General features: G+C 33.8%; 1 protein-coding gene across 2 annotated transcripts in view; it reads left to right on the top strand.

Annotated features, from left to right (window-relative positions):
- Pcf11 (Pcf11 cleavage and polyadenylation factor subunit) overlaps positions 1 to 19,360 on the top strand; it is a 118,024-nt gene that overhangs the window by 53,944 nt on the left and 44,720 nt on the right. For both annotated transcript variants that reach the window (XM_067772299.1, XM_067772298.1), the window contains exons 2-4: positions 4,769 to 4,967; positions 11,267 to 11,392; positions 15,298 to 15,474. In XM_067772299.1, coding sequence (XP_067628400.1) covers positions 4,782 to 4,967; positions 11,267 to 11,392; positions 15,298 to 15,474 — 489 coding nt within the window. In that variant the 5' untranslated portion in view covers positions 4,769 to 4,781. The remainder of the gene's footprint in view (positions 1 to 4,768; positions 4,968 to 11,266; positions 11,393 to 15,297; positions 15,475 to 19,360) is intronic.

Raw genomic sequence — 19,360 nt, 5'->3', positions numbered from 1 at the left:
TACCGATGGATGAAAATAGAAAACACTTTACTGCATTTACTGTACCTGGTCGTGGACTTTTTCAGTGGCGTGTAATGCCATTTGGTTTACATTCAGCTCCGGCCACCTTTCAGCGAGCATTGGACAAAGTAATCGGTGCTGATCTTGAGCCTTTTGTTTTCGCTTACTTGGACGATATCATTGTCACTGGTAAAACGTTCGAAGGGCATAAAGCTATGTTAGTGGAAGTATTTCGCAGGCTACGAGCAGCTAATTTGAGAATTAACGTCGACAAATGTTCATTTTTCACTAGGAAAACTAAATATATTGGTCATATGATTAGTGAAGATGGAGTTCATACGGATCCTGAAAAGATTGATGCTATAACAAACTTGAATGTACCGGAAAATATTCGAGAATTACGTTGGTTTATTGGTATCACTTCATGGTATCGAAGATTTGTACCAGATTATGCTAAAATTGCTCACCCCCTTAATCATTTATTGCGGAAAGACTCAAAGTGGGAATGGAAGGAGGAACATCAAAAGGATTTGATGACCTTAAAAACAAACTCACAGAAGCACCATTTTTGGCATGTCCTGGCTTCACTCAGAAATTCATTCTGCAAACTGATGCCAGCGACTATGGTTTAGGAGCTGTTTTAACACAGAACATTGATGGAAAAGAACAAGTTATTGCATACGCCAGTCGACATTTGAGCAACGTTGAATTAAAGTTTTCTGCAACGGAGAAGGAATGCTTGGCTATTATATGGGCTATCAGGAAAATGAGGCATTATCTTGAAGGATACCGCTTTATAGTTGTAACGGACCATTTAGCATTAAAATGGTTGAACTCTATTCAAAGCCCTCCCGGCCGAGTTGCACGTTGGGCCTTAGAGTTACAGCAGTATCAATTTGATGTGCATTATAGGCGAGGTAAACTAAATACAGTCGCTGACGCGTTGTCACGGCAACCAATAGAAGATTTGTGTTTAACATCTGATGATCAACAGTGTAGTTGGTTGAAGAAGAAAATGAAAGAAGTTCGTGAAAATGGGCAAGCCAATCCGGGATTTTGTATCGAAGATGGAAAACTTTATCGACGTTTCTCTGCTCGGACAGATGATGACGATTGCATTCCATGGAAATTTTGCGTTGATAAACCTGATCGGATTCTAGTTCTAAAGGAAAATCACGACAATCCTACAGCAGGTCACTTGGGAATAAGGAAAACAATTATTCGGCTCAAAAATCGATATTATTGGCCAGGTATGCATCGTGATATAAAGCATTATGTTCAGCAATGTGAATCATGTCAAAAATATAAAATATCACAACAACGTCCTGCGGGAATGATGCTTTCGGAGATACCTAAAGAACCATGGGAAGTATTATGTGCTGACTTTATCGGTCCCTTACCCCGATCTAAACATGGTAATTCGACACTTTTGGTATTTTTTGACAAATTTTCGAAATGGGTAGAATTGGTTCCTTTACGTTCTCCAACCACAAGCAACTTGTGTAAGGCATTTCGAGAACGTATACTTTCACGATTTGGAGTTCCAAAAACTTTTTTATCCGACAATGGTACTCAATTAACTAGTCGTAAATTCAAGCAATTTTTAGTGGAACTAGGCGTTCGTCAACGGTATACAGCTCCATATATGCCCCAAGAAAATCCAACAGAGAGGGCTAATAGAACAATCAAAACAATGATTGCGCAATTTACTCACGGTGTACATAAGACTTGAGGTGAACTTCTTCCCGAATTTATGTTGGCCATCAATACTGCGGTTTCAAACTCCACAGGATATAGTCCTGCGTTTATTGTTCAAGGTAGAGAGCCACGACTGCCAGCCTCTATTTATGATCAAAACGTACAGCCGTTTCCATCTTATATGGAAACAATTAATGAAAAAGTAACTCGACTTAAAGAGATATTCCAAATTGTTTGTAGAAATTTGGAACAAGCAGCAGAAACGCAAGCCAAATCATATAACTTTCGACATCGTGAATGGAAACCAAAAATTGGAGATCAAGTATTACTTCGGCAACATCATATTTCGAATGCAGTAGAGAATTTTTCCGCCAAGCTTGCACCTAAGTATGATGGCCCGTTTACAGTAACTGGGTTTGTTTCACCTGTAATTGTGAAATTGAAGAAGGAAACTGAGTCGAAATTTCGGACTGGCCATTTATCGCAATTAAAAGCTTTTGTTTCCGGAAGAAGGGAGGAAATGTGAAATACTTTCACATAATTACACTTGTTCTGCTATTTCATGAAATACTTTTAATATCTAATATTCTTTTGTTAAATTGTAAATGAGATTTTCAGGGTTTGAAATAAAAATTGAGTTGATTGTAAGCAAGCAAACCCGACTGTAGCTACCCCGGATTCAAATATCTTTACAACGATAAGTGACTTGTGGACTTTAATTTTCAAATGCCTGCCCAAAGTAGCATTTATTGGCAAGAGTGATTTTTAGCTGGATTTCAAAGCTGATGTTGTTTGTTTAATGCTGGTTCCTAAATAAACGAAGTTTTTTACTATTTCGAAATATTGGCTGCCAAATGGTGCGCTGACTCTTTGCTTGATGGCTGCAGGTACTTCGTTTTGTCCTCATTCACCATCAAACCCATCTTTTCCGCATCTGAAATACGGTGCGTGTTTTCAGGCCGATGCTATCAATGTCGTCAGCATACGCCAGCAATTGCACGCTCTTATAGATATTGTTCCAGAGCGGTTAAGTTCTGCAGCTAGTATAATTTTCTCCACCACCAAATAAAAGAAACCGTACATAATTTAGCTTACATTGCTTTTAGGTACACCTTACAATGTTCAAGTACTTTTGTGCTTTAAAAAATAAGTACCTGGGCGATTGAGCTTTGCTCGGCAATCTTCGAGTATGCCGCATAACATACTTTGTTCTACATGTCATCATTAATCAAGCTCTCCTTTTTTTATATGTACATATTAATTTCAAACATTTTTTTAGTTATACACTATGAAAGTCTCACAATTTTATTACATTCCAAAAACTTGTAAATTTCACGAAGGACAACTATCAGTTAGTTTATTAAATTTCAACTTACTTCCCTAAGCGCCATCAGTGGTAGCAAATTACCATAGTGAGATATCTTTTTCCTATTGTGAGAAATCTTTCTAATAGTAATCTATTGCAATTATTCATTTCATATTTGCCAAAAATATGCATTTAAATATATTTTGCTAGAATTTGCCACGGTGCCTTGATATTGTATTTCAATTTTATTAGCGTGTGTGAAATTAAGAAAATTAAGTCAAATCATGTGTAAGATTTTTGTACGAAGGTTTTTAAATTTAATGTTCTCCTTTAAAGCTTTAGTAGAGTGAAATACCTTTCGTTTGATACCCATATCGGCATATCTCATGCAATTTTTTTTAATTTCAAATAGGTGGCAACCTTGTGAAAAAGTCTGAGTGGCAACACCTAGATAGAAAGTCTGTGCCAAATTTCATTTAAATCAGTTGAGCCATTCCTGAGATCTTTCGGCTATACAAAACATACAAATATACGAATACTATTTCGTCTAACTACCCCTACCCTAAATGGCAACCCTACTCAAAAATGTCCCTATTGTAATGCGGAGTGAAATACCTTTCGTTTGATACCTATATCGGCATATCTCATGCAATTTTTCTTTAATTTCGAATAGGTGGCAACCTTGTGAATCATTCTGAGCGGCAACACTAGGTAGAAAGTCTTAGAAGGTGATACATTATCTCTGTGCCAAATTTCATTTAAATCGGTTGAGCCGTTCCCGAGATCTTTCGGCTATACAAACATACAAATATACGAATACTATTTCGTCTAACTACCCCAACCCTAAATGGCATCCCTACTCAAAAATGTTCCTATCCTATTGTAATGCGGAGTGAAATACCTTTCGTTTGATACCCATATCGGCATATCTCATGCAATTTTTCTTTAATTTCGAATAGGTGGCAACCTTGTGAAAAATTCTGAGTGGCAACACCTAGATAGAAAGTCTGTGCCAAATTTCATTTAAATCAGTTGAGCCGTTCCCGAGATCTTTCGGCTATACAAACATACAAAATATACGAACACTATTTCGTCTAACTACCCCAACCCTAAATGGCAACCCTACTCAAAAATGTCCCTATTGTAATGCGGAGTGAAATACCTTTCGTTTGATACCTATATCGGCATATATCATGCAATTTTTCTTTAATTTCGAATAGGTGGTAACCTTGTGAATCATTCTGAGTGGCGACACCTAGGTAGAAAGTCTTAGAAGGTGATACATTATCTCTGTGCCAAATTTCATTTAAATCGGTTTAGCCGTTCCGAGATCGTTCGGCTATACAAACATACAAATATACGAATACTATTTCGTCTAACTACCCCAACCCTAAATGGCAACCCTACTCAAAAATGTCCCTATCCTATTGTAATGCGGAGTGAAATACCTTTCGTTTGATACCCATATCGGCATATCTCATGCAATTTTTCTTTAATTTCGAATAGGTGGCAACCTTGTGAATCATTCTGAGTTGCAACACCTAGGTAGAAAGTCTTAGAAGGTGATACTTTATCTCTGTGCCAAAGTTCATTTAAATCGGTTTAGCCGTTCCCGAGATCGTTCAGCTATACAAGCATACAAATATACGAATATACAAATATACAAGAATTGCTCGTTTAAAATTATAAGATATTTCCAAATGTAATTAAGTACACAGTATTTCTTTAAAATCAAATTATTGATTTCAATCTTCTATTTTTCAGGAAATCATTAATAATGGATGTATCAACTGTGAAAACTCAAGATGAGAATGAAGCACGTGTTGCAGAGGAATATCTCTCAAGTCTATCCGATCTCACATGTAACAGTAAACCCTTGATAAATATGCTAACTATGCTAGCAGAGGAAAACATCGCTTTTGCATCGGTTATAGTTAAAGTGGTCGAACAACACATATCTAAGGTTAAATTTTTTTTAATATATATAAATTGAGTTAAAGACAAACAAAGATCCATCACTGATCCGACGCATGTGAAACTCGAACTATTTTTCAGTCTTTTTTAGTGACAAAATACCTCTTATACGTGGAATCTCTTCCATGCGGAAAGTATAAGTTATATTTGATTAAAATAGAGCATAGGATAATAACAAGTTACTAATAGCACCTGGTCATTGCACAAACTGGAAAGTTATTTAAAAACAATTATAAAAAATACAAGGGCAATCCCATACCCGACCTGATAGCGCAAAGATGTAAGACATTTGTGAAATAATCTCAAATTTGCTATGTGTTTAACCTCAAACATTTTAGTTTGGACTAAATATTTGTAAGGGAATGATGATTTGCAATTTGTTAGTCTTATGTACAAAGGTTTCCCACTAATAAGATTGGCTCAAAGAACCTGTGATATTTCCAAGGCGCTGCGATGGGTATAAAATGAAAAAGAGATTTACTGAGTATAACTGTAAAATCACAAGCGCAGTTAATTTAAATTCGTAATTGTTTCGTTAATGTTACAAACCGTGTACACTTATTTTACATTTCATTTTAAAGTCAACATTTTGTTTAGTCCGCTATTCCAATGTAGTTGTAGGAAATTAGACATAGGAAGTAATTTTTCAATTGTAAAGAAGGCGCTGGTTTAAACGACTTTTTTAAGTTAAATGATAATATGTGCTAATCTACGGATACCTTCCACGTATCAATATAAATTTCCTGTTTATCCGTCAGATGACACTGGTAACTCCAAATATGGTCTTGTTGGTCGAGTTAAGCAGAAGAGGGCGTACGCACGATAGTCCCGTTATAAATAGAAGATGTTACATTGTGCTCTCCGCTGAACAGTTGATTCTAAATTCAAAGTACGTGAATCGAGGCTTTTGGTAACTTATATGCATTTCGGTATTTTCTGTGATAGGTACTTGAAACATACTGTAACGAATTTAGAGAAATTCCGCTTATTTTACACCTTCTGCAAACGTTCGAATCGCTAAATTGTCGAATAAATAACTCCAATATTCAATAATGCAAAATGGTCTTTATTAAACTACTTTGAAGGTACTTCACAATAACTCTTACTTCACAACTAATTGCGTGTTTAAATCAAACAGATTACTGATTACTCAGCTTTCGCTGCTTATATACTCTCTGTTGCCTCGTTCACCCATTTCTCCTAAGGTCTAGTAACTTCTAGAAGTTCATGCTTGGTTACCAGCCATATATGTACATGTATATTTGTAGCTTATAGCCTCTCGCATAGCCATATGCGTGTGTATATGTGAGTACTACTTCGGCTGATTATTACAAGTATTTGTGCGTATCTCTCCGTTGCCTTGTATGTACACATGTGAGTAAATGATCATTGATTTGTTTACGTACACAGAAGTGGCAGCTTGTTTTATTGTTGTTGTGCCTTTACTTAATAAACTTAGTGATGTATCAGTTAAAAAAAAAAAAAAAAATCATATCATATCAATCATGTATCAGTTAGTAATGCTAATATTCGTCACAATACTTTAAAATATGACAACAAATTCCAGTAGTTTCCTAGTAATTTTCCAATAGTTAATCTGAAACATTTTGGTAATTATTCCTTAAACTTGAGGGGATAGTACTAGCATTTTCCCTGAAAGGTACTTGTAAGATTGCCTTTAAATTCAGATAGAATACTGATATGTTCTTTACCACTAACTTACTTGCTTTAAAATCGGTAACCAAGTTAAACTCCTTAATTCATTTTTACAAATATCGCATAATTGTTTAACTAAAATGTATTTGGAGTTTGCAAGAAGCTAATGTGGTTTAAATATAATATTATGTGAGAATACTTAAATTTAAGGAAGGCAAACTCCTAGCTTTTGTATGACAATGGTATGGCATATGGGTGGTTTATTGGTTCGGTTCTTGAAGAAATGGTTATTGATAAAGCCCCTGAAAGCACAAAAAGGTTCAATAAGGAGTTGATTATGATTAAATAAATAAAATTAAATAAATATATTGGAAGATTTTTCGTCATCTCTTATCAAATTTGGTTTCAAGACAAACCGGTTTCGGCGTTGTGCCATCTTCAGTGTAAATTTTAGTTCTCTGAAATAAGTGAGTTCATTATGCATTTACAGTAAAAATAAAGTTCGAAACTCTTATTTTATTTACTTGATCCAAAAATTACATATTCAACGAGTCAAACGTCATGCAGCTCAGAAAGATAACCTAGTATTAAAAGGGAATGTTGGACTTTAACTTAAAAACAGGAAAATATGCAATTTTGTACACTTTTGCTTATTATATATGCATAAAAATATGTTTACCTTTTTCTGGAAAAAACTTCATCTAGATAATGAGGACCGATGGCCAATAGTTAGGTTGAAGTGCATAACATTTTTTACAAATTTGAAAAAATGTTTCAGACCATTTGATTCGTTTCTATAAAGCCTACTTGTACTTTATAAAAATTTCAGCAGTTTCAGCGAATATAAAGTATTTTATTGTGGAAATAGTTAAAATTTACTAAAGAAATACTTGATATACGGGCCTGACCCGTGCGCATCTTGCGCAACCAATATAAAAGTCTCTTATCAAATATCAATAGAAATCAGCTGCTCTATCAACTTACAGCTTGCGCAGCCATCTAGCGTATACTAACATTTGCCGTCAATCAGTTAAAACTTACAGCCTGCGCTGACATCTAGCGTACAATAGCAACTGCGGGTAATGCAGTGCAAATATTCACAATAGTGCCATAGTACAAATAGATTTCTTTGTGTGCTCACAATCGTTTATTTTTAACAAATTGTTTTAATAAAATAAAGCTAAACAAAAGCACTACGACCATAATTTCACAAAGCTCGCTAATAGCCCGAATCTCCATCTTTACAATCAAAACTTTATTTATAGATTTGGATTCCAAATAAGAGCGAAAAAGGGACCCGTACATAAAAACAGCAATTAGAAATAATATATATGATAAGTATTGGTAAACCTTACCAAGTAGCACAACTAACAGCTGATCGCTCAAAGTTAGTACACACATACAAACATTACTAACGTCCATATTACGAAAATCTTTAAGAAAATTCAAGTTAAATTTTTAAACAGACATAAACATTGAATATTTTGGAATATATAACATTTAGGACACCTTATATGCAGTAATTAAGAGAAAATATTTGCTTATATTCAAGTTGTTAGCTATTTTTTCTACATTTAACTTAAATATTGCTACAAAGATTGACAGTATATTGATGCAATGCAACTCTACTCCTCCTGCTGTCCTTCATTCCACGCCATTCCACTGCCTTTTTTTACTGCCTTCCACTCTATTCGCAACATAACCTCAATCTAAGCTGCTAAACTATATAGTAAACAATGTTCTGAAGTCAAGCCCTTAACCACGTCAAAAAACAAAAAAAAAAAAAATGAACGAAGAGCAATGTAAAAAAATGTACATTTCGACGAATAATCCCAATAACTTACAAAAATCCTGCGAAACTCACAGCATCATCCTATGTCACTGTCGGAGGATATATTTGCGCTTCCAGAAAGGTGGCTTAGTGAGGGACAAGCAAAGAAGTGGCCGCCCAGAGGAATAAGCAGATACCCAGTTGGAGAAAAATCCATGTCAACGAGAGATATTGCCAAAATAGCCAAAACCACGCATATGAAAGTCACACGAATCAAGCATAGAAACGCTATTAAAACGTACAAAAAGAAAAAAGTTCCAAAACGAAGTGAAAAGTGATTCGAAAAAAACCATCCAAATATAAAAGCTTGGCAGAAGGTTCTGATTTGGGCAAGCTTTTTGTGAATGAGGGCATAAATCCACACCATTCTTTACGATGGAAACCATCGACGCAGAAATGTACGCGAGTGAGTGGCATCAAAAACGTCTTCTGCCATTCCTACGTCGTCATAATGGTCCAACTACATTCTGGCCGGACTGTGTGCATTACACACGTGTCACCCAAAAGTGGTTTGAAGATGACAATGTAAATTATGTTAGAAAAAACTTGAAGCCACTCAACGTGCCTGAGTTGCGGCCAATTGAGCGATATTGGACTCTGATGAAAGCAAAACTTTTGAACCAACAAAAACCGTTACGGAAGTACAAATTACATGTTAGTGATATAAATATGTATTTCCATGGCTAAAACACACAAATGTTTTTTTTTTGTTTGTATAGCTAAATGGTTAGCGCAGCGTGCCTAAAGCGTACTGATGATGAAGGCTTAACACCCTTCGAAATGGATCTATCCGCACTATGGCAGGTTGTCTGAAAACTTTTCTACCTATAATTCCAAAAACAGAATACAATTTTTCAATTATAGAAAAATTAAAAAAAAAAAAAACAATAATTATCATTAGAAAAAATTATTGTTTCTGGCCTTGAGTTCGAATCGAACCTTGAACCTTAAAACAAACAAAAGTAACCTTGCAGAACTTTTTGTAACAGTCCTTACTTCAGTTTTTCATAAAGTATATATTAGGCATAAATACCAAAATTTTACTTTAAGGTAGTAATAAAAGTTAAAGTTGAGTATAACAACTGGATATTTAAAAAAAGGGCATGACACCGCCCGCTTGCAAGGTAGATATGCCACTTCTAAAACTACCGATCAAAAATTCACTTATCATCTTGTCTGTTTTGGTATAGTTGGCTTTGTGTTGCCTTGATAATAAAAACACTTTTCCGGCTTCTTATCTATTTGAGGCGGTTTTCGAAATAATAATAGGCATAAAAGTGTAATTTATTACTTATTTTGTTTTGTTGATTTTCCGACAGGGTGGATAAATGATGTATATTGGAACTATTTCCCGTCATCCCACCGGTTTCGGTGTTGTGCCATCATCAGTGTCGAATTTCGTTCTGATCTGTTGTTGTCGTTTGTCCTGTATTTATAGTTGATAGGTACATGAAGAGGTATTTTCAAATTTGATGCTTGTTTATATTTAGTTATGTGTATGTGCTGTGTGTTCATTCAGAAGCGAGGGCGATTTTTACTGATCGATTTGTGTGGCTGACTGAGGCAGGTAAAAGTCCGTAATAAAACCGGTTTGTCTCGAAACAAAATTTGACAAGGGATGACGGAAAATCGTTCCAATATATATACTGTAATTTATTACTTAGCTGAGTTAAATGTGAAACTAGATATGTACATATATTTCCAAATGTGATCGATAACAAAAATTAAATACTTGATGCGATTTGCCTCCGAAGAGATTTAGGTCGCGCTTCTCTTACAATTTGCGTCGTGCTCCTTTTAATTTTCCATAAAAATTGGCGAGAGGGACCTACATCATCTTTTATGCCGAATACGAAGGACATCTGCAAGGCAGTTGAATTTTCACAGAGAAGCTTTTCATGGTAGGAATACACTCGGAGTGTTTGCCAAATCAATTCCGTGGGGTGACCCCGATAAGACATTTTTTTTCTGAATTTTTGATGTTACTTTGCCCGGGAGTTGAACCCAGGACCCTCGGTGTGATAGATCTAACACCACACCACGACGGCCGATAGTTTTTAAAAATTGATGTACATATTTATGTATGTATGTATATGGATGAAATACAGGTCGGGTTGGGAATATCCTTGTCATAGCATTTTAAATAATTATTTTTATAAAAAAAAAGTTTAGCATCTCTATAGTTTAAACGTGGTATAAAAGCATTTTAGATACTCAATTAGGCAAAACTCTTTCAACTGTAACAAAAAATATTATAAGAAAACACTACGAAGAGCTCGTAATGTGCCAGTGGATTTAAACTAGTATGTAAAAACCACGTTTTATAGAATTTCTATATTATTTACAGCCCCGACGATACATCCTCCGAAACACAAGTGACAAATATTGAAAAAAAGTGAAAATCTCCACTACTAAAAAATATACAAAAGAACAAAAATGAAAATTACTAACATAAAAACCAAATTTAATAAAACTATTTTTAAGATCAGCTATTTTCAACTGTCTTTTATTTCGTGAAACTGTAGCCGTACAATTTTAGTTATTCTCTTTGTCAACATAAATTTGAATTATGTATATTAAGATTGTTTCAAGATAGAGTGCAGGCAAAATGTGTGTACTAAATAGATTCACTATTTCCATAATATTCTTATGAATACACATATACAAATATGAAGGAACTTCAGTGAATCACCATTTCGTCCCAAGTATGTCGGCTGGTTTCTTATCTATTTGATGTCAATTATAAATTTTTTTTTGTTAAATCTATTATCTCGTTCATTTCCAATGCTCCACTTCTACAGGTGCCGCCAGATATAAAGTTGCCCTTGCTATATTTAATAGATTCTATCGTCAAAAATGTAAAAAGTACATATATACAACTCTTCAGTCAATGTATTGTGAACATATTTTGCGACGTTTTTGAAAAGGTAAGAATAAAACAGTTTTTAGTCAAAATACAGCTGTTGGCAACTAAATAAGATTTCACACGTCACCACCGGGCATATATGTAATACTCCTATATTGCTACAAAAGGCTAGGTACATTCCCAAACATCAGAGTGCCGATATATTGCTGTTTAAACGTTTTTGTTTTTGTATTCAATAATCGAATGTACCTAAATTTAAATTTTTTCTTGTCACACTTATACTGCTACAATCACAAAATTGTTTTGATTTCGAATTCAAAACACATTGCGAGCATTTTCTATTAGCAATATAGAAGAATTGCATATATGCCACCGGGTAATACTGGCAATACAAGGCAAACTTGAAAAAACGATAGTAGAAAATTTGTAAGCAAATATAAAGTAACAATTGGTCTATTCATATATGTATTCATATTTTGGTGATAAACCAAATAACAAAAATATTTATTTATTTTTTAAATTTATTTAATTCATTTGAAGTATTTTATTTTAAATTAATTAGGATTTTCTTTTTTGAGGTAATCAAAAATTTTCATTTTTAAAAAGGAAATTCTATTAAAAAATTATTTAAAAAATAAAGTATAAATTGCAAAGTATATTTTGTTATAATAATTAACACTATGCATATTATAATTTTTACTTTATTACAAAAATAAAATATGTACACTGATCATACATAATTTTTGAACGGACAAACTGATAATTATAATTATGGTGACGTGAAAAGGCCAAATTTAAAAACCAACTGGGAAATTACAGTTTCGTGTTATCTTGAGTGTTTACCTTGTCGTCTATCAGATTTGTTAAAGAATGCAATCACCCCAGAATGTAATCACTGCATTCCCATTCATGGAATAATAACACTTTTAGATTGCAGCCTTTGAAATTAGTCCGGAATAACAAAAAAAATATAATTAAAATGTTTATGTTTGTTTGTTTTAATGTTGTGTTCAATTTGTACTTATTATTAAGAATTCATGAGCTCAACATCGGCTTATAATAATTGAATATTCAGTTATTATGTTTTTCTAAGAGATATTGAAAAGAAAGAAAGAAACATTTACTGGCATATTGCGATGGTGCCATTTCGAAAACCGCCACGTAATCATCATCAGGCAATTTCGTAATGTTATCAAAGGTTTCACCGAGATTCGAACAGCGAATCACGTTGAAACTGCAGTAGCCTTAACCACTAGGCTATCCATTAAAACATACAAACATAAAAATGTAAAAGTAAGCCCGAGTTTACAAAGCTTCTCATTCGCACGAAAAAGAAACTTTACAAAAACAAATCTACATAATGTCTCAATTGAATTAAGCAAGGAAACAAATACAAGCAGGATAGCCTAGTGGTCGAGGCAACTGCAGTTTCACCGTGTGATTCGCGGTTCGAGTCTCGGTGAAATCTTTGATAACATTACGAAATTGCCTGATGATGATTACGTGGCGGTTTTCGAAGTGGTACCATCGCAATATGCCAGTAAATGTTTCTTTCTTTCCTTTCAGTTTCTCTTAGAAAAACATAAAAATTTAATATTCAATTATTATAAGCCGGTGTTAAGCTCATGAATTCTTAATTATAATTAAAATGTTTGGTAGTTATTTTGGAATAACGAAAACGTATTACAATTGTACGAGGCTGCAACCAAATGAACAACTTTTCCAAATGGAATGCATTTCTGCCGTGTATTAACTTTCACACACTTAAAACTATGGTAGCGTTTTTTTTTTTTGTTGTTTCGCGAAGAAACGAGAATAATTCGCTAAGCCCCATATATTTCTTTTGTGTTAAGTTGGCATCTCGTATAAGCTAATTTAATTATACTAGTGGTTAACTTTGTCACCAGCGATTATATCGAATAATTTATATATAAAATTATAGACTATTCATATTAAAAAAACTAACTATAAGGAAAAACTTTCTGTAAAAAAAATCATTTTAAATAACTAAAAAGTTAAAAAAAAAACTTTGCTTTGGAAAAATTAGGAAACCATTAAAAGAGAAAACTCTCGTTGTCCCTATAGTGTTAACTAGTATTTTATATATAGTTAGTATTTTGTACTTTAATATTTAAATAATTTTTAATTGAGTTTTCTTCTTGAAAATTTTTGAATTACTACGTAGCTCGTAGGGTGCCGGTTGTTTTCTTCGATTTATTACTTTTCCACATGAAACACGTCTTGTCGATCCAATATGCCAAGAAAAATACCGAGGGCAGGGCTAGCAATCAAAAAACGAGACCGTACAAAATTGCACAATATTTAATTCTAATTTAATACGGGTTAATTACATTTATTACACTTGTATTTTAAAAAATATCGAGGGTTGGGCTAGCTTAAGTTAATATGCTGTAATTAAATACGTTTTCATTTTTTGATTGGGCATATGGGTTGGGCTAGCTTAAGTTTATATTTTTTAAAAAACAAGTGTAATAAATTTAATTAACCCGTGTTAAATTAGCATTAAATATGGTGTAATTAAATACGTTTTAATTTTTTGATTGGGCATATAGGTTGGGCTAGCTTAAACTTAATTAATAAGTGTAATAAATTTAATTAACCCGTATTAAATTAGCATTAAATATTGTGCAATTTAGTACGGTCTCGTTTTTTGATTGTGCATATGGGTTGGGCTAGCTTAAACTTAATAAATAATAACAGTAGTAGTATATTTAAATCCCGCAGTGTCGTAAGTAAAGAATTGATCGACTAATAAGCAGACTAATCTATAACTGATATTGAATAAGTTTAAAAAATTACTTAACTAAGTTATTAAATTATTAAATAAGTTAATTTCATTTAGTAAAACCAAATTTCGGAGTTATGACGAATGAAAGCATATTTGTTTCCTGAGAGAAATGTATCCAGCAGCGTGAATTGGCCAAAGTTTCAGGAGCTTTCCCCAATTTTGTTTTATAAAATATGGCTGAGTAGTATCGGTTAACATCTTGTACATAAATTGTGACTAGGGATTTTTATATAAATCAAAATTATATAGACACTGTATGTACTTTTTTTATACAAAATATCATTCGATATTATTAAGAAAGAAACAAAATGTATAATAGCCAAGAATTAATAAAATAAAACATAAATAAATTGAAAAAAGATAGTTGTTACAAAAAAGAATGCTGCTTGAAATAAAAAAAAAAAAAATTTGGATGGGATTGTTTTCGGCTGGACCGAAAACTTCTTACCTTTCATGAATGGAGCTGTACAATAATGTGATGAAATTTGAAAAATTTAGTAATAAATTTTATTTTTTGCTCTCGCTCCACTACAAATAGCATTTCGATGAGAGCTTTCATTCTGCTATATGCTCCGCTCTAAAACGTGACCGCTTGGCAGAGAATTTCAAGTGCTATCACTTTTTTATACTACTACGGCTTTGCTCTATGCTCTGTTCATGTTCAGAGCCGGAACAGTAGCAGAGCATATTTTTCGCTGTTACTGCTGGTCTGGAGTAGCAAAAGCAAACACTGAAAAAAACTAAAAATAAGTAGAGAACATAAAACGCAAGCGCAAGAGGACAATATGGAACCTATAATAAACAATGAATAGAACTTAAATATGACAAATAATAAAAACATTGTAATATGAAATCATAAAATAAGAAATATAAAAAAGTTACAAATTAATAAATGCACAGAACCAGAACAATAGAAGTGCTATAAAAAGTAAAAAAATAATAAATATTATTAAACGAAATATTTGTACTGATATTATTGCACGACTCTGTCTGAAATTTTTGGGTTGTATTGCCGATTATGAATCCGTGCCGCTTGGTAAACTTAAAAAGCTTAGTGATGTTTTAATTTTAGTTGTCAGCAACTGTGGTTAAATGTGAAACTTTCCCATAAATATTTTTTAATACATATTATAAACTTTTCGTTTTCAACTATAAAGGTAAATGAAAAGATACGCGAGCGTATGTATGCATTACGTCTCACTTGGAATGAAGTATTCCCAACACAAAAACTCTATGCATTAGATGTCAAAGTGAAGCGCATCGACAATAACTGGCCAATTACAGCAAAGCAAACACAACCGTCAATACATGTGAATCCAAATTTTTTAAAATCTGTAAGTACCTAAATTTATACATATGTACATATTTTGTGGCATTACTTTTGTCTGTTATCGCTTTATTAATCGTCGACTTTCGAATACCTGTTGTTACTATTCGACTACTAATAGCGTGTTTAAATCAAACTGATTAGTTATTACTCAGCTTGCGCTGCTTTTATACTCTCGGTTTCCTCGTTCACCCATTTCTCACAAGGTCCAGTAATTTCGCGAACAGCTGTAGCGCATGCGTGGTTAGTTACCAGCTATATACATGAATATCTGTAGTCCATGCCGCTCCCATAGCCATATGCGTGTGTATATGTGAGTAACTACTTTGGCTGATGACTACATATTTGTGTGTGTGAGATATCTCTTCGTCGCCGTCTACATAAGAGTGGCTGCTTTATTGTTGTTGTGCATATATTTAGTAGCAGCTTAGTGATGCTAATATTCGTCACAGTATTATTCGTTTTCGATTATTCAGCCCTATTCTGCATTTCGACTTGGATTGGAATTTTTTCGATTTGGCAATTTTGGTATTCTGTGTTCCAATCTCTTTCGATCCAACTTCGAATCGTTCGATTTTTTGTATTCTGCATTTCGATCGTAGTTCCGTTTTTCTAAGTTGCAAATTAGTTGGCGGAAAAATATTTTATTTTTATTTTTTTTATTAATTTATAACAGAATTTTAACAAAAATGTAAGTAAAACTTGTTAAGAAACGTAGAAGGCTTGATGATGTTCTTTATATGTTTCCAGGTCAAAAACAACATGTCGATGTCGAAGTCATTGGACGTATTTGCCCCGCAAAAGTATCTAACACATACTTGAAAGCATCCTTGTTAAGTCGAAAGTTTTTTTTTGAAGTCATTAAACTTTACCACTTATAAGTTCAATTTCTTACAATTCGTCACTCATCTCAAATGGATTACACAAATTTCGCAATATTTGCCTTTCCATTCTCGCCTGGCCATTTTCGTAAGCGTTGCTTTCCAACTCCATAAAGAATGCCGCGGCTATTGTTTCCATTATAATAGACAGCTACAATTTGTGTCTGTTCGTTGGGTCCAGTTATATGCCAAAGCAAGCTGCCGGAGTAGAGGAAGGTGAAACGAAAACGTAAACAATCCTTGCGGAAAGAATAAATAAATCTTCATAAAGTATTTTAGGCCAGTGCAATGAAATTAGCATCCTTAAAATTCAGAAAATGTCAACTATATTCGTGCAGGAATCCGTTTTAACAAAACTTGGTGTGACCACGGCAGGGAATTGGCCAAAAGAACGACAAAAACACACTTACAGTTATGAAAGCACTTCACTCAAAAAAATATAACACTGCGGCAATATATTGTATTGCTTTTTTTTGTACAAAATGGCGTGGATAATAAAATATAAACGTTTTTCAGTGTTTTTTACAAATTTTCTTTAATTTATTTTGCTCCAATGTTCACACATTCCGTACCAACAGCTGATTTCGAAAAATCATTTGCTCTTCCTCTTCTCTTTACGATTCCGTCGTAATGCAGAATACCAAACTTTGATTGAAGCGGAGCGTAGAACGGGAACGTAATCGAAATGCAGAATAGGGGTGATTGTTTATTCGAATATTATTCGAAAATAATCTCACTACTACTGCAGACACCAAGGTTCATCCATAAATATAATAACTTCCACTTTGTAAAATAAATGGTATGATGCAAAACCGCCTATAAAGTTTTTATTTAAATTAAATTTGGAAAACCAGTCATCACTTTAGTAAGCTGATAGCAAATTATTTCTTATTGCGACCATCAATGCAAATTCTTTAGAGGATATACACAGATGGACGGAATATCGGTTAGTTTGCCAATAGATCATAAATTAAAGATTAGTCAAATTAGGCTTTTCGTATTAAAGTCATAAAAGATTAAACTGGTTGCTATAGATATTCGTTATTTTGATGGTTATTAATAATATAAGATAAATATATGAACAAATGCAGCCAGGAAATTTAAAGTGAGACAATTTTTGTTTTTCCTGAAAGATATTAGTTGGTGATAATTTGCTGCCCCATAGATACCCGTAGCAGTCTTCAGATAGATTTCTACCACTTAAGTGATTGATTTAGAACACCTTTTCCTAAATTATTATTTGAAAATTTGCCATCATCCTTTTTTTTTAGAAATTTTTTTAAAGAGACTAGCTATTATTGTAAGCTGGTATAAAACTCTGGAAGCACCGAGCGACGCTTTTAAAAATGTAATTGCCGTCAGATATCCGCTTTGGCAATTAGTTGATATGTTGTTCTGCAAAGACAACGACAATATCGACTGCTGAGTGGAATATCACCCTATCTCGCCTGCCGTTTTGAAAACGCCCCGTCTCAAAAAACGTTTCAATAAAGCCTGATTTTGTTTCAAAAACGCTCAACCTCAAGACATTTTGACATTAGCTGGGGTGTTTATAAAAAAAGTTCTGATATAGGGCGTTCTTCGAACGAACTCCGAAATAGCGCATTTTTGAAACAAGTTCTTAAATATGATGTTATTCAAACGTTTTATGAGATAGGGCGTTTTCAACCGGCAGCCGAGATAGGGATATATTCCACTCAGCAGTCGGTATTCAATTAAATTAATTTGTATGAAATTAAACAGGTAAATATTTTCTTAGGAATTGGTAAAGTCCTAATTCCCTGCAAGTAATTTCCAAGTAAACACCTTTTCACCTAAGAAAAAAAAAAACATATGAATTAGAAAGTGCAAAAACAGTTTCGAACTCATACGAGTCTCGAATTTTCTATGTACCTATACATGTTTGCTTTAGTCTCTTATCATAATGTATTAACATCTTTCTATCTTCTGAAAATAACCCTAAAATTATAGCTCAGGTTTTAAGCAACTTTTGATTGACGCCTGGGTATAATATCATGCTATATCGAGTGCCAGTTCGAAAACACGTTGTCTCAGTTTCTTTAAAAAAAGTCAGTTCAAAATGTAATTAATTTTTGCTGACAAAGAGCGAACTTGTAATAAATGCTGAGATATGATGTTTCCAACGAAATTTAGAAGTGGGGCATTATAAAATAAGACTAGCAGACCCGGCAGACGTTGTTCTGCCCTAAATTTGGTCTATCTGGATACATTTTAATAACCTTTTTCCGTATGCCCTCCCCCTCTACACTTTTTCCTAATCTTTTTATTCACTCCTCCCTCCGCCTTTTTCGCTTCATCTATCTCCATCTTCGTCTCATTCTATCTCTTTCTCAGTCTCCTTCTCCCTCCCTCTTTTCTCTCAAGTTTTTCCCATTCTTCTTCATCCCTGGCAACCCAGAGGGTGGTAGGTATTTTGTTTCAGTTCAATTCCGAGTCCCAGTCCCACTCCGAGTCTCAGTCCTAGTCCTAATCCAAGTCCCAGCCCGTATCTGGTCTACTTCCCGGAAAAAAGGAATGTAAATACTAATATAGTCAAATTTATATACCAAATTTCAGGAAAATTGTATAGGACGTATGTAAACAGGTATGAGGGTACTATTAATTCATTTCTTTATTTCAGCTTCGCATGCATATTTATCAGTTTTGCCAGGTTGATGCGACTAAATCGAATATCACAATGAACTTTAGAGCTCTCAGCAACAGCTTTCATTTGATATCCATAATACACACACATTCTAGGTGTATCCGGGTCCATGTTTTGGCCTATATATCGAGACCCTAGTCATCCAGCGGCATAAAACTTACTCTGTACTAAAGCGCACATCAACAGCTTCAATTTGATACCCATAATTTAAAAACATATCCTTGTTTTACCCTGATCCACGTTTTGGACTACATCTCGAGACCCTAGTCACCCAGGGGTATCAAAATTACCCTCTACTAAACCACTCATCAACAGCTTTCATTTGTTATCCATATTCTATAAACACA

Source organism: Eurosta solidaginis, chromosome 3 (genome assembly GCF_040869045.1).
Source record: "Eurosta solidaginis isolate ZX-2024a chromosome 3, ASM4086904v1, whole genome shotgun sequence".
Classification (NCBI taxonomy): domain Eukaryota; kingdom Metazoa; phylum Arthropoda; class Insecta; order Diptera; family Tephritidae; genus Eurosta; species Eurosta solidaginis.
Note: the sequence above shows the minus strand (reverse complement) of the source record. Positions and strands in the feature narration are given on the sequence as shown.